Consider the following 27939-nt stretch of genomic DNA (forward strand, 5'->3'; position numbering starts at 1 on the left):
ACTGAAGCACAGCAACAAGACAGACCAAGTTTCTCACTCTTCTGCAGGGATGTCCCAGGACTGCAAGCCCCCATCTCCCTTGCTCTCTACAGTTCAGAGAGGGGGAAGCAGCACAACAGCTGGGAACACTGCCAAGGACAGCAAAAAAGAAACTAACAATATCAAGTCCTGATCCAGCTTGATGTAGCTCCTGCTTCCAGGCTGTGCTCCACTCTGCTGTTTCTCAGTGAGACCCAACTGACTGTAGGTCTCTGTGGCAAGAAACTGCACAGTCCCCCATTTAACCAGACCTCCTCTCAGTACTGCTGTGCTCATTTTAAGTGCCCTTAACTTCAGCTGTGAGCTTTAAGAGGAAAATGAGGTTAGCTTGCAGCAAAGGAGACAAAACTAGTGCAGCCAGGAAAGTGAAAAGCATCACAGGCACCGTTGTGAACTAAACAAAGCACTTCCCAACAGCTATGCAGGGTGTCACACAGGCTCTGAGTCCTGCAGCTGCCCTGCTCTGCCGGCCACCCACGGCCTTGGTACTGAACCCTGCAGAGCTCACTGTTTGCAGCACTCCCTACTCATGAGTAAAGAGTGACAGGGACTCACCAGAGCACCATTCCAAAGTAAATGCAGCTCTCTTGCAAGAGACTGCTACTGTCATTACAGATGCTCATTTGGTACTCCCTCTTAAGTCCAACATGACTTTAGGTTTGAGAAGTGACTCCTGCTCACAACACTGGTATGTCTCTTGCCACAAGCTGCTGCATGCACACAGTTAGCAGGGACCAATGGCTGGAGACTGCCTTATATGCTGACAGTTCAGAAGGACCGTGATAAAAAAGCCATTTTTACAACAAAATACATTGAAAGCAAAACTGCCCAGGCTAAAACCTTACTTACCGCAAGAACTTGTCAGCTGGCAAATGGTGACAAGCCTGTTTCTCTGCTAACTCAGAAACCAAGCAGCTACAGCAAAAAGTGGTTGGCTCACCACTCACTTGGATCTGCTTTAGGCTTTCCTCAGGCTCCCACCTACCAATACTAACAGCACCCATGAAGAAAGGAGCAGGGAAAGAGCAAGACATCAGGACCGGCAGGTGTTCCCTTGGCAAGTCTATGTGTGGGTTAAAAACAGACATCATCCTACCTTCCCATCTGTCCAGAGGGAGTCCATACCCTGGCTGTGCCCAGCTCCGTGCTGTACATGATCATCCCCTATGACCAGACTGAGGCAGGGCCACTGCTCCCATGTATCATCTCAGCTCTGGTTATTCACAAGCAAATGCTGCTAGCCTAAATACCAGATTGGGGGGCCCTGGTAACCAGAGACGAGGCAGAGGGGGAAGGGGCCGCACTTCACACGAGAGCTACTGAAGTGTGCAGAGAACACTCTGACTGGGCACAAGCCAGATACCCTTTCACAGTGCAAAAAAACAGGGAGGGAAACCATCCCAACTGACCCCGAATTCAAGCAAAATGCAAAGTAAATCACTAGCCAACATATAAGAGCTATGGAGGAAACACTGATCCCTCCTAGACATTGTGATGTTTTTTCCACATCTGTAAGAGCCAAAGCCCTTGCTCACTTCTACCAAGACCTGTGGCTCCATAAGCAGGCAGCTCCACTTGGACACAAGAAACCATGTAATTTCAGAGCAAAAGCATTTCAGAAAAGCCACCAAGTTAGAAGTAATCCCTTCTCTGTGCAGAGGATCACTGTTACTCTCTTGCCCCTCTGTAGCACTCGACTTTTCTAAACTGCATCTGCAGCCCTGCCTGCAATTCATTAGCAGCACAAACCAAACTAATCAAGACTGTGTCCTACATAGGATGTAGCTGGTAAAAGCTCAGCTTTAAAGACAAAGAAAAGGACCTATGCTCTTGAAATGAAGAGCTAAACCATTTCTGAGTTGCTGTGCAGCTCACAGAGCCTTCCCTCCTCTCCAAGGGAGAACACACCACAGAAATCATCAGTTTGCCTAAAACTCGCTGCTAAGGAAAATAAACTTCAAATCCTGTATTTGCATTTCTGCCAGTTACCAAGTACCAGCTGCTGTAAAAACACTGTGGGAGGGGAAAGGATCATAGAGGAGCACAAACTACAAACTCCTTGGATTTAAGCATAAGAAAGGAGAATAAGCAGGTACCCACAGCTGGGCAGGAAAGAAGAACAAGGGGTCAGGGAAGCAGCACCTGTCAGGGTTGGTCTGGGCATGCCACAGTCCACGTACCATCAAAGGCTGCTCCTTAGAGCAATGTGCTTGGACATCCTTTTGCAGCAGCACTCTTGAGCAGAGCTCAAAAATCCCTTCATTTGCCCTCCAGGCAGCCAGGCATGACAAATTCGGGAGAGCCTAATTACAGGAGAATATAATTGGCTAAAATAAGATTGCACATGATTTCTGCTCTCTTGACGACAGCACGAGGACCCAAAGGGCAAATGTGGCTCGTTGTGCTGGAGCTGTCGTGCAGGACGCGTGCTTGCCGTTCTTTTCTCTGCTGCCACTGCCAGGCAGCACCTAGGGGTGTCCATTAGAAACAGGGTGACTCACCTGGTGAATCACAAGCAGCTACAATAACCCCTGCTTCAGAGCAGCTCAGAGATACCACAAGAGCAGCCTGTGCCAGTTTCACCATATATCTATGTACAGACACACACGTATATATGACACGCATGTGTATGTTTACATGTGTATGTATAAAATTACTCCCTAGGTAGCTGGGCAGCAAGTGGCAGATTTGCCTTCCTCCAAGCTCCACAGTCTCTCATGACTGCAGCTTTGGGTAGATTCTGCACTGATTATTCTCCCCCTATTTTTCTGTCTCACCACAGGGATTTTCTCAACATTTAAAAGCTCCCAAGTCCAGAGGACCAGGGGCCAAGTTTGCTCCCAGTAAAATCAAAAACTTCAGTGTTTGCCTTTGCTGCAAACTAGCCTCTTCACAACTGAGGCACTGCCCATTTTTTTCAGCAGCTTTGTGCATCCATGAGCCAAGAGCCTCATGTTACCAGCCAAGCTCAAGATCAAGCAACAGCAAGATGTGTGAGTCACCAAAGCTGGAGCTGGCAACTTGCACAACAGCAACAAATTACCCCATTCAAAGACTAATGTCACCTCCAGAGGTTTTTTGCATGCTTTGCTTTTACATCTGTCCCGACAGTCACATCATCACGCTGTACAAATACCCCACTGTAATAGCACCCCACAGGCAAGTGTGGACAGACTGGACTGGGGTGGGTGTCTCCCCTCTGCCCTGTACTGGCTCCCTTTCAACGAGGTTCTCTGTGCTCAGTGCTCCTTGCTGGGAATCACAAAACCTCCAGTATGCCCTTGGGCCTGCATGTGGAAACATGGGTACTTTCTCTGTAGTCTTCAATTCACATCCTTTCCCTTGTGACAAGCTGAGCCAAACTCTGCTTAACTACCACTCGATGTGTTGGGATCTCTCTGCATTGCACGGTGGGTGCTTGTGCCCCGGGAGATTTGGAGCTGAAACTGGACCCAGACACCCAGCAGATTTGCTGGGTCCTCTTCTCCAGGGGACCTGACAATGCTGGAAACAGCTCCCTGGTTTAAGAGCACATCAAGATGTACTTGGAGGGTGCAAGGCCCTACAGAGCAGCCAGAGGAGCCTCATCAGGGGCAGCGGGTGTTTGGGAGAACTCTGTCCATATGTCCAGGGCTTTGATATGCAGATTGAGCCATTGTGAGCTTCAGTTCCATCTGTACACTGAGGGGAGCTTCATGACCAGACTGCTTGAACAGATCTATTTAACTCCCATGACTAAAGGGAATTCCAGTCTCCAGGAGGATCCGAGCACCCAGATGGATGCCAGCACACAAAAATTCAGAAAATCTGTCACCCTGTGCAACTTCTATCCCAAGATCAGAGGGGAAAAAAAGCACCCAAACTCAACACTGCACACATGCACAAGGCTGGGCCCAGCTGAAGGGAGATCTCTGCTGGCATCAGATCTCACACTTCAAGCACAACAAATTCCCCTTGCACCTCAGCTGAGATGCAAGCTGGGAAATCCCTAAACCTGCTGGGAGGAAATGCTCTTTCCCTGCCATGACTGACTGGCTCCCAGTGTTGTGATCCTGCAGGAGATCTGAACCCACCTGACAGGGGCCCAAGTCTTTCAGGCAACTGTCAATTTATGTTCATGGCAGCCAAGGACACCGAGGAACTTTTACACGGAGGTGCTCTGGCAATCAAGGCTGAAGGCGGTTTCAGCATGTCAGGCATTGCCCCCTGCACACATCCAGTGGCAGAACATGCTGGCACTCCTTGGATCAGGGGAGGCACATGAGGGGCAAATACCCTACATCCCAACATATGCTACACACTGGCTGGCTCCCTCAGCCTCTTCTTCCTGCTGTAACCTCAACCAATGGGGAGAATATGGCCGGCACAGTAGGAAGGAGAAGGACCCCAGATGGATCAAAGCTTTGCCCTTCTGCACATGTCACAAACACATCACAGACCTTATACTGCACTAAAGCATTGCCTGAGGTGCTGGGACAGGTGCTCAAAAGCATCTGAACCCAAAAACCTCTCACCTTCAACTGCAAATTGTGCTTGGATTTAGCACATGACAAAAACCTAATTAATTCACTGCTGCTGCTCTATAACACTGAGGGACAAATGAGTCTCACACCTATGTTGTGCAACTAGAAAGGAGCACTGAGTGCTGGTGCTAACTACTATTTATCTTTTACCTCCTGCCACAGATCTTGCCAGAGCTACAGGCACTGCTGTGCTGCCCATTTGACAATATAGTTATTGGTGAAACATGGGAGAAAAATAACTCAAGCACCAGTCAAGCCAGCAGTGATTTACTGGAGAATTCGTAAGACAGAACAGTTTCCAAATCACTAATTTTGCAAGACAGAAAAATCTGATCTGTAGCAGATCAGATTTAAGTGTTCAGGACTTCTGTTTGTGCAAGAAGGCTATCTCCAAGGCAAAGCAGAAACTTTCTAATGCATGAATACACTTTTGATACGAAAGTAAACACTAGACACTTTTTAACCTTACAAGAAGATTTCTCCAGCAAAAACCTGGCAGAAAGGAGAAGGGAGAGATTTCACACATTAACCTTGCATGAACTCTGCCAGAGGATCGATTTTCCAACCTCGAGGCTCACTCCCCCAGCTGCTTCAGGCTGTGCATGAAAAAGGACACCCCTGAAACAGGAGAACAAATCAGACATCTGACTAGATGTCTGTCTAGGGGCACGACTTTACAGGCATAACTGAGGACGGAGAGAGAAAGAGAGATGAGACAGCTGCTGTCAGACAATGCTGAAGCCAGACAACAGTGGCTTCCTGTAAAACAGCACAGTAAATATTCCTCTCCTGTGCCTTTTGGATTTTACTTCATCATCCTGAGAACTTGCACCAGTAACCAGATGAAAACTGTTATTTGGGAATGTTGTGCAGATCATCCCCAGAAAACCAAAGCCAATCTCTGCACAGAGCTACGGAGAGAACAGTGCACATTAAGTCACAGGGACTTTATTACAAACCAAGGCAAAATCTCATTTGCTCCAAGGTGCTGGGGGGCAAAACCATGTTCTGACCTGTGCAGAACTGCTGGCAGCATCATGGCACACAGACCTATGCCTCTGTTTACAGTAAGTATGTTACAGTAAGGACACATCAAATTTTTTCCACCTCTTTCCAAATTTGTTGCTAAGTTCTGCACTTCTCCAAGCACATTCCCAGAGCAGGGAATCATAGCACCCTTTCAGTAAAATTACTTCTCAAACTGTGCCAAACAGCCTGCTACAGAAAAAATCACACTTTTAGGTTGCAGATACCAGGATCCTTCCCAGCTTCCCACAGACCAGCATTCAAACCCTTCTTTTTTCATCAAAGGCTAAGAAAAAAGAAACATCAATAATTTATCACCTCAAAGGGACTTTTTTCCCCTCAAAACTATCATCAAAATTGTATCTGGTACATAATCAGAAATGAAACACAGCAGAAAACAAGGTATCAGCAGGTCTCTGTTCTGAAACTTCTGGGGGGAAGTCAGAGATAACATTTGTAGAAGGCAACTTATTAAGCATACTCTGGATTTCTGCTGTCAAATCTAAGATCAGATCCATCTCTGGAAGTTGGGAGTGCTGTGCCAGCAGGTCTCAGTCACCCGGGGGGCAGGAACCCAGCAAACCTTCGAGCAGTCCAGGAGGGCAGCCCCATCCTGTGCTGTCCAAAACATTTGACAGAAGTCCTGGAGGCTGAGAGGTACCACCTGCCCTGCACAAACATCCAGGCAGCCCCCCACAGCAACTTTTAGCTGCAGGTAAATTATGCTCACTGAAATGATCATGCAGTAACTTCTAATAAAGAGGAAGAGGGACAGGCACTGCTCTACTACAGACAGTGCAACCCTGGGATTCAGAGGAACCATGCAAAGATGCCCACAGCCCACGGGGTTCTGTCTAAGCGCACAAAAGCTGCACACAAAGCACTCTGATTCATGCTGGATGCACACAGACATGCACAAGCAACCAAGTGAAAAGCCTTCTCTGCATTGTTTCCAAACAATATCAGTACAGCTCCCACGTCAGCCAGGGCGCCGCACACTTGGTACTTACAAGAGGGTTTGCTGTGTCCGTCTGCTGCCGGAGCCGGGATGGGGCGAATGCAACTTGGAGGGAAAGGTGCATGGAGATGTGCAGAGAGGCGAGAGTGATGGGAAGAACGGCCCCAGCCCCTCTTTGGGCCCCAGAGCAGCAACACTTGCTCACAGGATGGAGCGCAAAAAGGCTGGCATTCCTACAGCAGCAAGGACAATGGGGAGGGATGAGGAGGCACTGCCATAATCAAATGCAGGCCAGCTGGCCCTCCCCCAGGAAGGGCAGGCACCTCCTTCACTTGCCAAAGGCTTTGTTTTCTAAGCCAGAAAGAACAAAGTGTCGAGGAGGAAAGCAGAGGAGAACCCACTGTGGGGGCAGATCCACCCTCAAACACAGGTAACCCATTCCTAGAGATGAAAACACAGATGAAGAGAGGTCGAGCAATATTCTGCCCACTCCAAGCAGAGCTCAGAAGCAGCAGCTCCTTGTGTGCAGCAGAAAAAAAGACAACTGAGGAACAAGAATCAGCAGAGGCTGATGGTCAGGGGTCCTTTGAGGGAAACGATGCAAGGGAGGCAGACAGAGAATACCACTGAAGGAACTGCTTGTGGAACAGAGACCCAAGAAATCCCACTATGGGGAACCCTACCATTTCCCAACCCGCCTTGCGCCACCAACCGTGAGCAGTGGGAACTGAAGCTGAACAGCTTCCCTCAGAAAGCAAACAGAAGGCAAGGGCTCAAGCTGCAAGAGACTCATAAGCTATGGCAGGGCAATGACCACACTTTCCCTGAGCACCAATGAGGCACCATCTTGCACAACATCCTGACAAGCAGGAAAAAGCCCCTGGAGCTGCCTCAGGCCCTCCTGTAATGATACAGGCAGTTCAGCTCTGGGCACCACATCACCACAAGGCCACAGGGTATGCAGGTGCTGAGCCTGCAGTGGGACGCTGCCCCTTCTGGTTGGGTCAGTGCTTTCTTCCAGAGTGACTTGTGCCAGCAAGGATCAGGCACCTTCGCTCCTGACCTTCAGCAGGACTGGCTGTCATCCCAGACCTGGCAGAGACTGTGCTGTGTGCTCTGGCTCACTGGACAGGCTATTGCAAGTGAGATGCTCAGTCCTGAGGCCACATGGCTCTCACATGGGCCATTTCAAACCTGCAGTCCAGGTAACCTGCACTTCACTTATGGTAAAGTCCAGAGCATGGGATATAAGGGTGTTCTGGGAAATAACTCACTCAAAGAGAGCTTGAGGAAGGAAAAAAAAATGAAGGCTAATGAGATAAAAAAGGAGAGGAAGACTTGCTGTGGCTCCTCCTGGTCTTGACAGTGTACCTATGGCAGTGTTATTGTGAAGCCAGGATAGAGAGAAGGAGAAAAGGACACTGGAGACTGTCCTTGCAGGAACCCCAGAACGAAACAGACATCAATGCTGTTGGTACATCATACATACCCTTGCTTGTTCAGCCTCCCAGTTTTTCCCCAAAGCACTGTATGGTGCCAGATCCCAATGCAGTCTTGGAACTGAGTAAACAAGGGACAGCAGCCAGACCAGGCTTGAAGCCACAGGGAGATGGCAGGTCCCTGAATATGCCCACATTGACTTTGTGGTACTGAAAAACAATCCTCCAGCCCACAGTCAGAGATGGGGAAGGAAGTTTTCTTCACGGCTCCTCCTGCCTCAGCCCAGCCATCATTCACCCCCTGTCAGGCACCAAGGGCTCCTGCCGCAAAGGAAGTGGGGACAAATGGAAACATCCAGCTTGGCACCAGTCATGGCTTTGGGGAGGGAACCCTGCCAGCCCATGTGCAAGCTCCATGTGGTCTGGCCCAGCTCAGCCTGCCTCATTGCAGGGAGCTCTGACAGGCCTTCAGGAACTGCCAAGCAGTGAAAAAACACAGTACAGCATCTTGATGGGGCATATGGGGTTATGCTGTCCTGTCCCACAGCCTGTCCAACAGCCACAGGGCAGCACCCCACAAAACACATGCCCACCACATGCAGAAGGGCCAGCACCACGGAGCTTCCCATTCCCAGAGGTATGTGAGGGGTGAACACCATGATCCCCATGGTGGGCGTTCCACTCCGTTGGCGCATGCTGAGATGTTTGGAGATCTGAGCTTGCCAGCTCATTACCATAGTGTACACTGCTTGCGCATCTTTGGGCTTCTTCCCCAAATCCTGGGGTTTGGCACTCTGCAGGCTCTTTACGAGAAGGAAAATCAAGGACATTGCACTTATTGTAGACTCCTGCTGTTGACATGCCCTCAGATATCACAGAAGAGAGAAGGGAGTTAGGCAGGCACTGACAAAAATCACTGCAGGAAGGTCAAAAGCAGCTCAGTATCAGAAGAGTGGGAAATCAGTTTAGATAAAATCTTCTGCGTATCCCCCACCTCCCAGACCATGCTTTGGGAAGGCAGAAAGCATTCTGGAGATCAAGATCAAACTCACAGGCACTGGAAGAACTTTCATGCTACGCAGCAATTTCTGCACTGATCCTACAGCTGCAGGATGCATCCCCCTACACTCCTGGTTTCGGTTGGCCACTGGTTCACAATACACACATGGTATATTTACACCACCAAATTGTTTATAGCTCTACTGAAACCAGTAAGATCAAAATCCTCCTCCCTCCCTGAGCCAGCTGCCTCTCCTCCACACCAAAGCAGTGTGCAAACACACTGTGCCACTATTATTTTGTTTTCACTGCGGCCGTGCAGCATGAAAGGCACAACAGAGGGCTGCTGTTGCTGCCAACGACTGCATACTGCAGTTTTCATCCACCAAAAAGACGCTGCAATGCCCTCAAAAAATTAATGGGCCACTGTTGGGGTCTATGTAGCATTTTTATCCCTAGAAATGACCCAGGCTCTGAAAAGGCTTTGAAGATGTGGAGGAACAGACTACTATAGAGTCATGTCCAACTATCCTGGCAGCCCAAGAGCTACCACCACAATGTAATTTCCATGCCTCAACAGAGCATGGAGCAGCCTGGAAGCTTCGGGGAGACCTTCGAACACCTTGCGGAACCTGAAGGGGCTCCAAGAGAGCTGGAGAGGGACTTTGGACAAGGGCATGGAGTGACAGGATAATGGGGAATGGCTTCAAACCGACAGAGGGCAGGATTAGTTGGGTATCAGGAAAAAAATCTTCCCTGTGAGGGTGGTGAGACGTTGGCACAGGTTGTCCAGAGAAGCTCTGGTTGCCCCATCCCTGAAAGTGTCCAAGGCCGGGACAGGGGCTTGTAGCAACTTGGTCCAGTGGGTGGCATCCCTGCCTGTAGCAGGGAAGTTGGAACCAGATGATTCCTTTAAAATCCCTTCAAGCTCAAACCATTGTATGGTTCTATGATCATGCGCTCCAGTCCACATTTGTGCTCCAGTGACTTCCAGCTCTGGCTGGAAGGGTTCACATATGACCAGTGTTTGGCTTGGCTGCAGAACTGCCAATATGCCAGGCAAGGCTTGGTGCTTTTGTGTGCCTCAATTTATCAGAAGAAACATGAGAAAACCCTTCCCAGGATCATTCCCAGGATCCCCCATGATGGCAAGGGGTGTTCAGGTACCAGAGCAGCCCCTAAACATCTCTGTTCAGTGAGGCAGCAGAGCACAGGTTCTTGCCATTCTCCTATGGCACAGAAGGCACTTCTCTCTCCATTAGGGTGAAAAAAAACATTACACATTTCCACAGCAGGAGGGTCCCCCACCTGTGCAGCAAACTGCAGAGATGAGCCAGAGCAGACCTGCAGAGCATCACTGAACTCAATCCTCATTACCCTGACAGCAGTGTTCTGGGCTGCCTTCTCCACTTTTCTGCCTCACACAGGATGCTTTTCCATGTTTTCATGTTCAGCTGAATTTCCTCCCTCCTCCCCTGAGCACTTCTGGCTGCCAAGGCAGCTCAGAGACAGCAACAAAGTGGCACCTACATCTGGTACAGCTTAACTTTTAGTGTCTATTCTTTCTGGAATTTGAGAACTTCAATACCCAATGTTTGTACAAGTGTGGAATAAATGGAGCACAGGCTCCCCAGCCTTCTGTCCTTGCCAAAGCTGTATTTTAAAATGCACTTAGAAAATCCTACTGCTTAATCATCTGCAACTTTAGAAATTAAAGAACACCAAATCCAACTGCAGATCTGCTAAATGGGTGCATTTGCACTAAACCAAACAGTTGAGTAGCTCAGGCACTCAGAACAGTCACCACACACATCCTCTCCTTCTACTTCCCAGATCCCTGTGATGATCCAGGGATCCCTTGTTCCCTCAGCCACACTTGCCAGCTCTCCATTCTGGTGCTCCCTTTCCTCATGCAGGCCTCCACATGGGAGGAGTTTGACTGTATTTAGGACTGAAGAGCAGGGTGCTACTCCTGATGGGTCAACAGGCTGAGTTTTCCAGTGTATAAGGATATAGCAGGAAAATGCAGGCAGCCTACCCTGGTATGGTGGCCAAGACTGGACACAAGCAGCCCATCTCTTGGCCCTTGTCATCAGAGCCAGCACTGCCATAATCCCTCTGTTCACTGTGGCCATGAAAGGGGTTAAAAACCTCCAGCTTAGAGAGCAGAAAACCTCTATGCTTAACACATGTGGACATTTTCTGGAAGACACACCCACCCCTTCTCCCCCATACTGACTTGAAAAAAAATCACCGCAGACACATGAGCATGCGGGGACTGCTGCAAGTTATAGATGCAGCTCCCTGATGGAGCAAATACTACATTTCACACCTTTCATAAAAAATCTAGCACTGGACTAAGTCCAAGCAGACTTTTTACACCCTCCTCTGTGCAGCAGATGCCTTGTCTTACCTTGTCAAAGAATTCATACAGCCTGACTGTTTCACAGACTCGGTGCCTGGTTTCATCCAGCTGGGTGCAGAACTCCTCCAGCTGATCTCTGTAGGTCTGCAGCTTTACCCTGTAAGAATGCACATCCACAAAGGAGAAGTCTTCCCATTGATTCATCTTCTTTAATGCTTCTTGTCCCCTTTTGCAATATTCCTGAAAACACAAAGGAATTGCTTATGAGGATAGAGACCTGGAATCAATAGTAAGCAGTCTTCAAGGCCATTACCTAGGCCATTAGCTAGGCCTAATTAGACCAGTTTTTAAGGTTCAAATCACATGATCAGGGGTGTCTTTGTTTACAGTATAATTCTGAAGCCTGATCTCTTACGATTTACACTTGTCACACAGCACCTTGTAAAGGCCTACACAGCACGACCATGGCTCAATTAGGATCAAAAAAAGGCAGTGCTATAAGCACATCAAAGATGGAACAAAAACGTCCATCTTTCAGCCCAGTAGTTCTTTTCCCCAAGACTGGTAAATGCCATCGATTAAGTGTTGAGCTGGTGCCGTTGTCTGCAAAAAAGAGCTGGGATGCTATGTAGTGAGACGGGATGACACACACTTTGGTGATGAACACTCTTAGCATCATGTGTTTGGTTGAGCACATACAAGACAGACATGCTACCAACTCAGACACTGGAGAATATATTTTTCCAATCCAAAACCACTTACACTGGCAACAAGATCAAACTCCTTGAACTGCTTTTGTGCTTGAAGCAGCATCTCCAAAGAATCATCCAGGTTGATAGTTTCCTTTAGCCGCTTTCTGCCAACACTCTCAATCCAACTGCTGACCTAGGAGAAAAGGGATAAGCCCCACTTATTAGTCACCCTGTGCTACTCACCAACGTAGGCCTTTATGTGGAAAGAGCAAGGAACTGTTCTCATAATGTTGGTCACCTCATTACTGGAAAGGATGTGTGTAGACTTCTCCCCCCTATTCTGGCATTTCAGTCTGAGCCTCCTGCTAAGAGTTTTTCCACTTCAGGTTACAGAGTAATTGAAAAGCTCTGCTATTGCTCACTAGCCTTAGGCATAAACATGGCAAGCGGCTGCCTGGGCTCTGTTTTGGGTGAGCCACAGTCTAAAGCAAGCTCTGCAACCTGCAGACTGGCCTGACACTCCTATTATTGCTATCCCAAACTGGGATCAAATCTCCTTGCTGCCAGATTTCCTACATCACTTCCCTTTTTTAACTGGCAGGATACAAACTACATCAGTGTGAATGTACTGATGGATTCTCCCCATTTGCAATGTTTTATGGTTCTCTGGGACTCTCAGCTACCGGTTTTCTGAAGGCAGCTCTCCACAAAGCTGAGCAGCAACTGCATGTTCCTCAGTGGAGCCCAGCCACTGCTGCAGTTATCAGCCCATATCCTTAAAGAGGGGTAGAGGACTGACTAACAAGAGCATCCTAAGAGCAAAGCAGTCATAGGAGGCCAGGCAGGATAACACAGCATCTCCATCATCATTAAAAGCAGCCTGCTAAACTTGTCAGCAATGCTCCAGGCATAGGTGCACCTGAGGGAAGGGACAGACTAAGTGCTTCCTAACGCCCACACATCATGTTTTCCTACATCATCTGAATCCATATCCCAGCTCAACCCCATAGCCAAGGACAAACTCCTAGTTTTGTGGACTGTGAGAAAGTTATAAGGAACAAGCCCACTGGCAAGAGGAAGAGATGGGGGTGGGTTCTCAGTACTTCAGAGGGGCACACTGCTGCTGCCTAGAGCTCCCAGGCAGGCTTAACAGCACGAGCAACTGCTGCCATCACTGGGGATCTACAAGCAAAGTAAGCTGGGAGCAGTCAGTGCTACTCCATTCAACAAAAAAATGATGTTCAGCTTAAAGCAAGGACAGGTTGCAGTGCTTGCTTTTGTGCCTTTTTTCACTTCTGTTTGGTATTAGGAACCTGTGTGTTTAAGAGAGGCTCTACCAGGTTCTTGCAACACACTTCTTGTCCTGAACACATCCTGCAGGGTGCCCAAGTGTCTACCTCCAAATGGGAAGTCATTAAAACTCCCAGATCCACCTTGGCCTGTGAAAACACTAGGTAGGTTACAGCCTCCTTTGCAAATCCAGTTCCCACTAGAGGAGAGGAGCCCAGAACACCAGAAGAGCAATGGTGAAACTGATACTAATACTGATTTTTAAGGACACATAGAACTTCCCATTGTTGATGAGTTACAGCACAGGAGACCGTGCAACTCCATAATCTCAGGGTTGAGTTCAGGCTTAGGGATCTGCAGCATGGAGCATCTGGGATCTGCAACACTGAAAGGACTGATCAGCTCTTGAAGGATGCTGAGATCTGAGCTGTTTTATGACTTTTTGAGGTCCTCTATCAACATGGCTACAGATTTCAAAAGTCTTTCTGAAAGCCAGTGCCTGTTTGCTTCAGTTATCCCATGGCTGTCAAGAGTTTCAACAAGCACCAAACGAAGGGAAGTTGAAGGTCCCACAGAAGTGCAGGGGGTGGGAGGCTGAGTATGGCTCTTGGACTAAGGACAAGAGGCCACTCCGTGCCTGGAGCCTGTATAGAGGGCTGCACCCAAAGGCAAACTGACTGTGCTTGGTGCTGTACCCAGAGGGGAAGGAGTGTGCCTGGACTTATCAGGTATCAGGGACCTGAGAACAGCACAGGAATCTAAACAACAAAGTACAGGACAGGGATGGGCAGCCAGTGTGGGGCAGGGATATTCAGCAACAGGATGTCAGCAAACACTACAGGAGCTACAGCCCAGAGGGGACACACAGACTTATCATCAGCTTGTCATCACTCTGCTGCTTCTCAAGGTGAAGTCTTGCTGAGAGGGCCAAAAAAGACACCCAACCTCCCAGTGTATTGCTTACCTATACACTTCACAGATATTTATGGGGTTTGACTGATCCACACCTAGAGAGAAGCCAGGAGACTTTCACCTGGCATCAAGAGATACCAGGGAAATAAATGGTTTGATTCTCAGCACTTCTGAAACTCTATCTCACATTCTTATGTTCAGTTGTTCTTTTAAAGTATCAAGCATCATTGCACACCTTCACAACACATCAAGAGGCCCAGTACCTGCAGGGGAACACACAGTCAAAGGGCAGCACTCACTGGAACTGATAGGCAGGCCTTACCTCCTTAAAACACTCTTCCACTTTCTCGAACTCCATCACCAGCTCCAGTTCCTGGATGCGCTTGTTTGACAGCATCACCAGTCGGTGAACGCCCTCATCAACTTGATTATAAAGCACACTGGCAGCATCAAGTGCATCTCTGCAAGGGGACACAGGTCTGGTTAAGGGTTTTGCATTAGGTCTTTCCCCCAGCACTTCATGCAAACACAACCTGGCCACCAACAGCACTCCAGTCATCCTCCCTGTGGGACCCTCACTGGCCATCTCCACACGGAGAACAGAAGAGAATATTGCTGCTCCCTGCACATTACCACGATTTACCACTCTGACTCCAATGCAGATAACCTGGCAGGAAGGACAACAGCATCTCCTCCCAGCCAGGCTCCTTGCAAAATTTACCATATTTCTCACACTTTCAGCTTTTCATAAACATAGATTGTTGCATCAGTGGATTTTCACAAACACAGGGTCAAGCAGTTTCAGCATCTAAAACCACCATTTGAATTTAATTAAGTAAATAAGCCACCACTAGTAAGCAAATCTCTCCTGAGTGACAACAACAATATTAAGCGCCTGATGCCTCACTCACTCGGCAGGCTTTCCACCAGCCAAACAAAAATGCAAAGTGTACAGCAGCTCAGTGCCAGGAGAAATCAGATTCTACAGTGTTGTGCTGAAGAGATTCATAGACAGAGCTCCCTATCTTCCACAGGCAGCTGTGCTGACCAAAGCTCAGCAGGCAACACCAGGAGGCACTCTCCCTGCCAGCCTGCCTCCAACAGGCAAGCTTGGAGGAGTTCAGGATGGAGCCCAATGCCTTCAGATGCTGCAGCCAGGGTCTTGGTAAGATGATGAATATTAGCAAGCTCCTTTTAGATGTGTGCAACATCTCTCCAGCACAGGCTTGGGTGAATTACAGATGGGATCCAGAAGACAGAAGAGCATTCAAGCTTATTCTTCTTGTATTTCTTTTACTTCTAGTTTTCCTCTCCTACAATTATGGGCTCAAGAGACAGCTACAAGAAAACACTACAGCCTCCCTCAGCTGTGCTCTACACTGGCACGTTCAACTGCCTCGTCATCTTCTGTACTCACCCTAAACCAATTTTCATTTAATTGTCTTACAACCTTCTGACTTATTAGAGTGTGGCTTTTTTATCATATTATTAAAATTAACTAAAGTACTTGCAAAATAGGTAGCTAATATTGCTAATGGAATATAATTCAAAACAGTTCAGCATACATGTTTATTTCTGTCTGGGGTTACAGGCAATCTTGAACCTATGAAATGCAACTGAATATGAACATTTAGTAGCAGCCATCCTGTAGCTTTTATATAGTATTTAATTGACACGAGGTAGCGCCATAGGTCTAGACAACTAGCTCTGCATAGCAGAAATCCACACTATTTTTCCATTCAGAATTCCACCCAGCGTGCAACAGCCAACTTCTCAAACCTCAGGCTCTTAGATACTTTTGTTTTTCCTCTTTGAAATGCCATTAGACTGAATGAATTTCTCCAAAGTGCAGCCAAAAATACCCGAATAGTTTCTGGACTAAGATCAGTGCTACTGCAGTGCAGAGCAGACAGGTTCTCTGCAGAGAATCTGCAGGCTTCAGTGGAAAGATCCAAGCTGTACCGCCGCTCCGGCATTTCCCAAAACCGCCGTAAACAAACTGTGATGATATGAGCCTTCTGTTTTGTAATCCTTTCCTACAGACCGACCCAGATCCAACCCAGGAGACTCACAGCAGCAGTCATAATCATTGTCCAAGCTGAGCTCTGGAAAGTGTTTACAGAGCAGGTTGTGGAGGCCAGTTCCCGTCGGCAGCAGTGACACAGCTGGGACAGCTAACGAGAAACAGTTCAGACGATGGCTGCAAGTTAAATTTGGCAACACCATTAATGCTGTTCGGTTTTGTGCAGCAGAGCTTATCTGTCAGGTCCCATTCTCTGAGTAAGTCTCCAGCATGCTGATGGCCAGACAGGCAGACACCCTTCAGTGTTACTCCCACAAGGCTGAATTCCCTGCTGGCATGAGTGCTCTCATCCACTCAGGAAAACACATGGATACAGCAAACACTTCCTCCCGCTGGCCCAGATAACCAAGCACCTATAACTTTAGGCATTCCATGCTGCTATATGCAAACATTTGCAATTATCCCCTCATGGGGCAAAATATTTTTCCAATCCTTCCCTGAGCTTCCATGGAAATCACTTTGGTGTTGATGCTACTTCTTTGATGGCACCCATCAGCAAGCCAGATTGACCTGCTAGATCTTTCTGTAATAGGAGTCCTTATGTCCACCCAAGCCAATGACAAAAGAGAGCATGCATGGCTCCACCACCTAACATAGTATCATCAGATGGCAACCTGATGGCACAGGAACCTGAGACAAGGGTTCCAGCTCTAGCGTTGCCTGACCTAGCACAGAGTGTGATCTGATTAGGGGATGGGAGCCAGGGAGTCCCACTGTGCCCCTTTCCATACCTGACAGAGGAAACAACCCTCCCATTGTCACAAGTCTGAGTAGTTTTCCTCAACAGGAGTCAGTAGCAATCCGGGCTGCAAGGCCTAACAAATACTACAGATTTCTCACAGAGCAGAGAGAACATTTCCCAAAGACATAAAATACAAGCTTTCCTGAAGACAATGCTACAATATTGGGGGGGGGGGGGGGGGAATCACCCTCAAGGCAGAGGGATGGGAAGTGATTATAAAAAAAAGTTAACAAAACCCACATTTCATGTAATTTTTAAATCAGAAATAGGCATACCACAAGGTCACTGTGTAAAGAGGCTAATTCACTGTGCCACTGTGGAAAAGACCAGTCTCTTGGAGCACACCTGGGACCAGTGCTGGCCTTATGATCAGCAAACCCCTCCAGGGAAAGTCAGGTTCAAAATGGCAGCAATAAAATACTCCTGCTGACCCACCCAGCAAGCCCTGAGGAACCCATTTCAGGAGACGGGGCTTGAGTGATCTTCTTGGTGCCCAACTAAAGGACTGATAAAAATCCACCCCAAACAGCACTTCTGGCCCCACACATTCCTTCCACAGAAGGAGTTATCCTGCCTCTGAAGATCTCAATGCAACCAAGCCTTTATGTGCATTTGCAGAACGTGGAAGGGAGCTCCAGTTTAGAAGCGAGCACTAAGCCCTTTGTCCCATTGGATGTAATCGTAAAATACCTATCTCGGTAAATAATGTGGTGGCTACAGATGCACAGAGCCTACACATCTATGCACACTCAGTCATCTTCCCTCCATCTCAGCTGATTCAGTGGTAATAGAACTGGCATCCTGTTACTGAACACACACACACAAGACCTTTGCTTTACTGATCCACAGGCATTGAAGTCAGTCTAGGATGCATTTGGGAGTTTATGCTATAAGCAGGAACTAGACAGAGAATTCAGTTCAGAAAAAGGCTGGAAATTAACTCGTCAGTAAGTTGGGTTGTGTGGGGTTCTATAAGCCAAAATCCCTTACTCTTGTCATTTAAGTGATTCTTTTCTCTTTGAACGCTTGCAGCAGGCTATTGATACCCTTATCAGCCACAATTCAACACTCTAAGGCTGCCCCTTCTCATGGTCCTGCCAATGGTTTCCTGAGTGACTGCAAACAACACACACAGAAAAAATGTTTCCAAACAGCTCCTCTGGGCTCAGAGCCCCCAAGCAACTTCGGGTGTGGCCTTACACCATTCCTCCTCCTCTGTGAGTTCCTCCAGCATCCCAGCACCTCAACCCTTTGTTTCAAGGACCAGCCACGTTGTTTTCACACGTTCTGCCTTGCTTAGCAGGCATTCATTAAAACCTCAACGTCTAGTTGTTGGTCTTCTGTTGTATCTCCAAGGTAACTCCATTCATATGTTGTCAGCCCCTGACAGTTCACTTTTACCAGCGTGACAGGCTCTCTAACATCCATCTTTTACTGTCTTACACAGAGGAAAATATAAGCCTTTCCATGCTGTAGTATAAAGTAGGTAGGCAAACTGGGCCAAACAAAGAAATCCCTCACAGTCCATGGGAAAGTTTGTTTTTTCGATTCACTTGGGCACTTCAGCGCTTACAGCCAGGAGCCACTGGGCATTAAGCCTGTTCTCCCAAACCTCTGTATATCTGTTTATCTATCTACACACACCCCCCCCCATTTGCTGATCCAGATCTTGAAAACTTCCTAAATGATTTCCAGTGCACTAGTAAACTCCACGATATCCTGCAACCAGGAGTTTTATGGGGAAAATGATACTTCACACAAATATCTATTTCTTTTTCAGCTTCAGACTCAGAAGTTTTAAATTCCTGTCCTCCAGTGCTTTCAAGGCAGCTTGGAGTAAACAAACTAAATATTGAAAAATTGGTTGAAGAAGAAAAAGTGACTTCCATCCTGCCACACAAAGGAAACACCTGGTTGTTAAGGACTTTAAAGATATTTTAATAGTGGCCTGTGCAACTCTGAGCACAAAAGGCAGAGTTGTTTGAAGTCAGTGGAAAGTCTCGTCTAAGCTCAGATTTGTGTGGATGCATTGCAATTTCCCTGTGCATGGGAGTGTGGTAATAGGAGTCTTTCACTACATTTTTCCATGATCAAATCATCAAAAGCAATTTTGCAATAGTGAAGAGTCAATATAATTTATAGCAAAAAGAAGTAGCTTGATGTCAGTTTATGTTTCCCCAAATCCTGTTTTCATTGGGCAATTATCATTTCAGTGGAAAAGGTTCCAAACATCTTCAGTTTTCTGGAGAAGTGCCAAGCTGTTGTATAATGATAGGGTAATTTTAAACCTATAATTTAGAAAGGCCATTTCTGTCTGAATCCATTCTTCAAAAAAAGCCAGCCTTGGAGAGTTACACTTTAGTTTTCAAAGCAAAATACCTGTTTTATTTTCAAAAAATAGATGGCCACAGAATAAGCATCCAGCAGAGTCACAAAAGCAGGTGCTGCCTGAGCCATGCCTGCCAATGCCAGCAAGATGCAAACAGGAGAGCACAGGGAAGGGAGCAGCAGAACCATCACTATTCTGCACTTTCCTGTCGGCCCCTTGAAGAACTGCTCTGACAAACAGCAAGAACAACAGATCTAACAAAGGGCTGAAATCAGAGTTCGTCTTCTGACCAGCTATGGTCAATTTTAAAATGGTATGGATGGAAGTAAATACTAAATTTTGGTAGAGTATTTGATGGGGTTTAGGCAAGTATAGTGCAGCTAACTTGTCCTGGGAAAATCAGATATCCTTAATTGTAGTGTAATTTAGAAAAAACACAGCCAAATGTTACAACATTAGCCTCATCTAGTCTTCCACTCTTGGTGCTAAACTTCCCTTGCAGATGTCTCTACAGGTTTTAGCAGAAAATGAATAGGATCTGGCAACCAGGAGTTTTAAAGGATGCATTAGTCCAAGGACATCACCCAGATCATGTGTGCTGATACCTCGGCTACAAATCACTTAAAACATCCTGAGCAATGCTTCAGGAAGAAATCCCTCCAGCTCTGCAGGGACAGTCCTGTGTGCCTAAGGGACATTTTGCAGGAAGAGAAATGTCATTCTTGGTCATTACTGCATTTTGGTAGCAACCTACATAAGTGCCATATTTATAATGATCCCATCCATAAAAGGAGGTCAACCTCAAATGCACAGTCCTGCTCTTCAAGCTGAGAGCTTCACATGCAGCTGAGGTTAAAATTCCAGCTAGCCATGGTGAAGCTAAAGCAGATACTGCTAAATAAACTAATTATTCTCTGCAGAACACAAATAGCCATGGCGGTTTTTCAATTCCCTGATAAAAGCATCTGAGGAACAGGGTACATTTTTTAGAACCCTCAAGTTTCTTACAAAGGCACAGAGGTCAAACACCAAATCTGGGGTTGCCTGTGGGATGCCTGTTCCCATTCAGGACGGGACCAGTGGATCTAGCTGAGACCACAGACCTGGCTGAATCCCTCCTCATTAGGTTACCTGACCTGGGAGCAAACCATACAATTAATACAGTGCACTGGAGACCACAACTGCCAGGAGAATTCTCTTCTGGAACACAGTTCATTTAAGTGTGTTTTTAGCAGAAATACGCTCAGAAATCCCTTTAAAAGCCAAGGGATCAATGCACACAGTTAAACAAGTGTCCAACCACAGTCCCAAGATGAGACCTTTGGTTTGTTCTCCTGCCTGGCTTGCATTCAGTTATAATAAAACTGTGTTCAGATTCTGGTTGATTTTAAATCCCAGTAAGATCCATAAAACTGACTGGAAAAAAAAAACATTGTAAGAAATCCCAAACCAACAAGTCACCTGCTTACAGGGAAAGTTCCCTCTGCAGTGGAGCCTTGGATAGGATTTGGAAACACCATTCTGGGAACACTGTCTCAAATGTGGTTTTCTACCAGCTGTAAACAATTTCTACCTCTGAACCTTGTCTAATGTACCTTAACCTGCTTGTTTATACTTCACATCCTGGTCCAATACACCAGTCTAAGAGCTGGGTTCCTGAAGCTGAGACCAACAGGCTCTCAAGATACCCTGCTCAAATATATACAAACTGTCATTTAAAGCCATGACCCTGTTTCATTGATACATCCTCCTTTTACCCACTTCCAGGGCTATGTATCATCCATATAATACCAGGGACTGTTCTATTAACCAGCCCAGCAGGAGACATATCTATCCCAACCTAGTTATATAAAAAATGGTGCTTGTGGGATAGCCTGGGCTGAGGCAGGAATGTCAGGCAGTTCAGCTAACATCCTATACTGGAAACTTTCTGCAATTTTTTCCATAATATTTTTAAACAGATAAAACACAGTGTGTCACTAATTACCTAATGCCCTGTTGGCATGACAAGCATTGCAAACAAAAACAAGCAAAACTGGAGTCTTTGGGTAAATTCTCACTGAATCCAAGAAGATTTAGGCCACAAGACAGCAGAAAATAAAAAACAGAAAGGGAGCTGAGGGGAATCATCTCATAAAAAGCCTAAGAGGACAATGAAAACTTACCTACACGGAACTCTGCAATCTTTTAGCTCTCTGCAAATGTCACAATTGACGCCTCACAGCACTTCATGCACTCAGAATGACAACAGCCCCAACTCCACTCTCCTTTATGTGTGGAGCAGCAAGATTTGTTTAATGCGAGCGTAAGTGCTTTTTACCAGGCTAAAACCACCACGCAAACAGAGGGAACAGGTTAGACTGTAACCCAAATGAATACCAAGCAGCACAGTGTGTGTTTGGGTAGAAATGTCGCAGTGCGCTCCTCCCTCCACCTGACACAAACAAATAAGGCCAGGGAAGAGCACTGCCACCCATGCTCGACCAAAGGCTTAGTGCTCATCAGCACCTTCTGTGTCACCAGCAACAGCGCAGAGGCGTCTCGTGGCGGCCTTTGAGCTCAGAATTTAAGCACGTTTTTTCATCTGGCTTCAAAGGTATACTGAGTATACATCTCATCCCAAGATGGAGGTTTTAGGATTAGGTCTACAGGAGGAACATGCACAGGACCCTACAATGAAAGGTGCCTCTCACAGATCATATCAGGAGTGCACACTGTAGCAAGTGGTAGCATGAGAGGCTCCCAGAGTTCCAAGAGAGGCAGGAAGATGAGCAAGCACTAGCTCAACTGCCCTCAGTGAGAGCGACACAAGCATCACCATCTTCTGAAGCACGTACAAACACACAGAGCCACAGCAGACACACATCTCTAACACAGAAAGGGAATGGCAGAAGACAATAATGCCTCCAGGAAGGATTTCCCAGCATAAGTTGCCTGGCTGTGACCACCAGCCTGTAGCAGCAGCTGCCAGTTTGATGGTGCACACACTGTACCTTCCAAACCAAGAAGCCCAGCCATCTCAGTCTGCCCAAACTGGGACTTTATACACCAGACACCCATCTCCCCTCTAACCTTGCTCCCAACTTGTTCCACATTTTGGCTGATCAGTTTAGTCTCTCTGACTCTACACAAGCTTCACATGGTGCTGTGCAGTCCCTTGGCAGAGGGCTGAGAGCCTGTACATTATCCAGGTCTACTTCCACCAAAGGGAGCTCATACATCACTTTGCAGAATGGCACATGCAGGCCTTGTAACATCCCAGGAGCTGCTACTAGCAGGAGCCTTGCTGGAGACCCACAAACATGAGCTCTGAAGCACCACAGAGCTACAACCCACTGCACTGTTAAGTGGCCACAACTTCAAGTAGACCCAGAGTCTCAGTAGTGTGTGTGAAAGCCAGAACATGAACTATGGAGGCTGTTGGCTGCAAGATCACCTCTTTGTCACTGTAATTGAGTCAGGTCCAGCACCAGGAACCTGGCAGCTGCTGCTCAGGAAGTCTGCTCTGTACTGTCCCTTACCTCTGCTCAGCTCAGGTCCCCACCCAGGGCTTCCAACTACATCACCAAGCCACACTAAAAATAGCCAGCTCACAAAACCAGCTCTCGGCTCTAGCCACTCCACCCTCAAAGTACAGAGACAAACTATACTGCCTTCTGCAAACAAAGGAGAATTCACTCCTCCATCTATTTATAAGCTGCTTATTCACAGCTTGCAAGCACAGATTCTTTTCTGATGAGGAGCTTGGGGGAAGAGATGATGCTTTTTTTGGTTCCATGTTGCACAGAGCCAAGCACTCAACATGATCATTCCTTCACCATCTGAGGTTTTTCTCCTTTCAGCTCTCACCTCTAGCCTTGGGACTATCTTGCCCATCACCATGCAGAGCATGACACAATCCCACTCCCGTGCCACAGTGAGAACATAGGTTCATGGTAGAGCCAGGCAGGTACACTCTGGTTAAACTAATATAAACCATCTGTATATTAATATAAAATGGTTATACCTTCTTTACTCTACTTGTGACTCATAACATCTGCAGGACGAAATGCATTCACTGGGTACTTTGTCTAGGCACATATTTCCAGCTCTTGGCTATGCTGGAAAAGCAGCAATAATGAGAACAACAGTGAAAAACACCTGGCTAAAGACCAGGTTAAAAGGATCCTGGCCTTGCTGCCCAGCCCCACATCACAGCCTCACTTCAGCAAGAGCTCCCACTGCTGCTGTCTGGCTTCTGGCAGCTTCTCTGACACTTCCATCGTAAGCTTTAAGTTTTTGACACCCACTACAGAAGCAGCAATACATTAGTCCACCTTTCACAGCTGGCTCAGTGAGTTGCCTGCAAGCTACAGGTTAGTAGATTGCTACATTAGACAACCAGTAGCCAAAGCTACACCTTCTAACCAACTCTATGTACCTTATTAACAAGACTATGGTTATTAAAAAACCTGTTTGAAAGTGCAAAAAGAAGTATTAACAGCACTGAAGTGATGGAGGTGTCTGCCATTTGGCCACACTTACCAAGAGGAACTTCAGCTAGGCTAACAGCTCTGCATTTCAATCTCCAGAAAGACTGGGCCAGCAAAACCTCTAAGGGCTCAGCTAAGAGACCTGGAGAAGCACTGAACCTTCAGCGCAGCGGACGGTGCGAAGGCGAATGTGCTGGCTTTAAATCCACCAACAGTGAGCAAGTGGCAATGCCACCTCCAGCAGTCCCCCTGCACCTCTGGGTGGCCAGCCCTATCATTACACCACTTAAAGAGGCGCCACAAAGATACTGGCTCATCAGTGCCACACCCACACCAACTCCAGGCCAAATTCAGGCGGGTCTTGCTGGAGGTGGGAGATCTCAGAGACCAGCTGAGCACACCACAGCCCCTAAGCCATCTCCCTGCAATGAGCTGCCTGCAGGATGTGTATTCTGGTAACTGAACTCCTCCTTCCTAAGCTAGGAAAAGGCAGAGTTCCAGACAGACTGCTTGGAGAAGTCAGTCTTTCCTTTTGTGGATGAGCAGCTGGATGGGCAAGGCTATCTTTTACAGTGGTACTTGGTGGAGAAAGGAGTATGAGGACTCCTGGTCAGCTCACAATGTGAGCAGAGTTACTGGTCAAAGCCACTGCTGTGGTACTACAGCATGTCAGGATGGGACCATCCAGGAAAGACTCCCGGAGGCTGTTAAATCATCTGTTAGAGAAACGAATGGATGGAGCACAACACATCCCTCCTGCATGCCCACATCTTTGATGGGATGAGTTCAACTTCTGCAGGAAAGAACCTGTGGCACTGTCTTAGCAAGGCCTCACAAATCCCAGGTCAGACCTGAGCAGCAATGGGATCCCACTGCTCTGTGCCACAAAACACTCCAAAGGGCATCTCTGCTGTCCAGGAGGGCAGAGCAAGCAGAGAAGGTTCCACAATCAATCCCATGGGAAGAGTTTCATTACTAAAGCAAATCTTGCTTGCTGTTTGCTCTTGAAAGGTATTTGGCAGATAACATCTGATTGCCTGAGCACATGCCTGCTTCCTTGCCTGTTTTAACTTATTATCTCCAACCTGTGGTCAGGCATTTTCAGAAGGGTTCATCCATATCTATTTTTACCAGCTCCTGGTGTTCTTTTTCCACGTGAAACCACAAACTAGCAAGAAAGACATCTGTGAGAGCTAGAAAAAGGTATTGCCTGAAAAAAAGGCAAGTCAATCTCTTGCTTGGTTAATCCCAAGGTGATGGTGCAGATGGGCTTGTCATCTTTATTAAAAAAAAAAAAAATCATAATTTCCTTTAGTTCTCCACTTATAGTTGGCATATTTTAATTAAGTGGAGCCAAAAGTCCAGAAAACTGCTCTTAAAATTGTCTTCTCTATTTATATGTAAGTCCTGCACATTCGGACAGTCACCTGTTCACAACTGGCCTCAACTTATGACTAAGAAGTCCTGGCAGTCATGACTCTGTTTTATCAACTTTTGCACCACAATGGACAATAAAAAACTCCAACTGGACACGTGATAGACAAAAGAGACAAAAAGGTGGCTTAGAAGAGTTAAAGCCATTTGACTTGCTTTCGTAAATAATTTATTTGAAGTATTGGGAGAATGGGTGTGGAATTAGGCTGTTAAGCATTAGATCAAGATTTTACAATTCAAAGTTCAGAGCAGCAGCACCACAAGCCCTGCTGAGTGCACATACAAAGCCAGTCCTGTTCCCTTTTCACACATCACCAGTTAGAAATCGAATATTGGACCTACATACATCAATAGCCACTCCATGCTAGCTTAGCTGGCCAATTGCAGTATTTTGTCCATACCCTGCTTTGATCATATCTGCTAAAGAAGCCTTTGAAAATCATAATCTTTACAGTATTAAGCAGAGCTCAGAACCTTTAATATCTGCCCATCAGATAGGAAAGAAGGAGTAAGTGCAAAGCCACGGAGGACTCAAAACCGACAGTGCCTTATACAGCGTTCTCTAGCCAAGTGATAGAGCCTTCTTCCCCATTTGAAGGGATCCTGGAACAAAGAAGAGTGGACTTCTTTAGTCCTCTGCCCTAAGTTAGATGAAAATTAAAATACTGGATGGAATTTAGTTTCTGCAACTACTCCTAGAAGAGAATAACTTTCTCCTGCTACATTCATTTATGCTCCTTAAGTTGGAGAGAGCCACGTATATTTGAGCCATGGCATACAGTCTCCTTTCACACTGGCAGGCAATGAATATAACCTGAACTAAGCAGAGAACATGCTACACAGCCTCGGCATGCACTCAAGCACTGCCCAATCAAACAATTCGGTGTGTATCCCCCATCCCTGCCCTTGCTAAAGCAATCAAAGCAGTAAATTATCCTTAGGGGCTCTGTCAGATCAGGTTTCAAAGTTGATCATTTCCCTGCACAAAAACACAGGCTTAGCTCAAAACCAAACCAAAACATAAAACTCATGCACATTCTCCCCATTCTCCTAGGACTCTAAAGTTGCTGTGTGTTGCTTAAAATAAATAATAATTAAAAAAAACCCAAATAAAATAAAGCACAAAACCCCACATTATTCTGCTTCTCATGTTGCATGAGAATGAAAAGACTATACTGTACTAATTCAATCCAAAATTGCATCAAGATTACTTCACCAGTTCAGCAAGAGAACTGTGTCTGCATAGTCTGCCAGAGCTCCTGACAGGAGTCACAGCAAGCAGGAAACAGAAACAGTTACACAGCCTGCCCCCATGCTCCCCTCTCTGCACCAAAATGTCAGCCCTCTTCTTCCAGTGACAGGTAGCAACTTGCACTGTCATCCACTTGCTGAATTTTAAAAGAGAAACATGCTTTTCACAGTGTTGAGATACTCCATAACTACTTTGTTATCTTCTCTTCATTCCCTCCCTTCAAACCTCCCAGCTTGTGATGGCAACAGGGAGTTTAACCAGAGCAAGGCTGTGGATGCACAGAGCTATTCCACATCCCCCTGCCACCCCCTGCGCCCTCATCTGCACCCACATGCCAGCGCTTATCTCACACTGGGCTGGAAGCTCCTGGGTGCAAAGGCTGCCTTTCTACCTTGTTGTTTGCACAGCACATAGCACAGAGGCCTTCTCATGCTGACAGGCTTCAGGTGTTTTAACAGCACAAACACGAGTTGTGCAATGCCCTGGAGATATCAAACAGCTGGGCCCTCTCAGTCCCTGCTTCTCATACCAACCCCACAAATGGGCAGCAAGTATTTGTTTGTGCAAACTGTACCAATGTGCGAGGAGATCAGAGCCTGCTGCAGCCAGCAAGCATTCCTCCCAGCTAAGGTCCTTGGAAATCCCCTTGCATAAGGAGTGCCTTAGGAAATCACACAGAGATAATGGCCTGCACCTAAACATTCATCACTGCTATCATCAATTAAGGCTGGTGTTTTAATAATATCTACCCAAAATATCCAGCTCTCTCTCCACTAAAGAAGGTAAGTCTGATTTGGCTTGAAAAAGGAAGTTGAACAATCTAAGTGAATCCACCTGGACTAGTTTTTGGACTGGGGAGGAAGCAATCAGGGTAAGAGTAAAATTCATTACATTTTTCACCTTTGCTGTTTTCAACATAGTTCTTTGCTACACAAAGCTGTTCTCACACCTGCACCAACGATGGGGCACCTCAGGGAGACTCCTAGCACCTGCCTTTTGCTCATGTCCATCTCCTCTTCTCCCACTCTGGAGGCTCACCTGTAGTCCTGGGTAAAGGTGACACAAGACTCCTCCTTCCCCAGTCTGGCCAGGAGCGCTCCACCCTCCTGCTGCACCTTAACCAAACTTGCGTCCTCAAGAACATTCTTCATCAACTGCCTTGAATTTCTCAGCAGCACAGCTGCATCCTGGAGGGATCACAAGTGAGGTGAATTGTTACTGCAACCTACAGGCAAAAACCAGCACCTAAACCAAAACACACCCAAACTACATCTCACCTGGGCCCACTCTAGGAAAAGGGGAGGTTGGTTCCCACAGCTGTCTCTCTCCAGCCTGACAAGTCTAAAGCGATAAACAGTGCTCCTTATGCTCCTGGTACCTTCCC

The 27939-nt window shown here is 46.9% G+C and overlaps 1 protein-coding gene across 4 annotated transcripts in view; it reads right to left on the reverse strand.

Moving 5' to 3' along the window:
• Positions 1–27939, reverse strand: part of PLEKHG4 (pleckstrin homology and RhoGEF domain containing G4) — an 86978-nt gene that overhangs the window by 15335 nt on the left and 43704 nt on the right. For all 4 annotated transcript variants that reach the window (XM_069026390.1, XM_069026389.1, XM_069026388.1 and 1 more), the window contains exons 10-13: positions 27594–27742; positions 14566–14704; positions 12112–12234; positions 11398–11589 (exon numbers count right to left, since the gene is read on the reverse strand). In XM_069026390.1, the coding sequence (XP_068882491.1) occupies positions 11398–11589; positions 12112–12234; positions 14566–14704; positions 27594–27742 (603 nt within the window). The remainder of the gene's footprint in view (positions 1–11397; positions 11590–12111; positions 12235–14565; positions 14705–27593; positions 27743–27939) is intronic.

This window comes from Aphelocoma coerulescens, chromosome 11 (assembly GCF_041296385.1).
Source record: "Aphelocoma coerulescens isolate FSJ_1873_10779 chromosome 11, UR_Acoe_1.0, whole genome shotgun sequence".
NCBI lineage: Eukaryota > Metazoa > Chordata > Aves > Passeriformes > Corvidae > Aphelocoma > Aphelocoma coerulescens.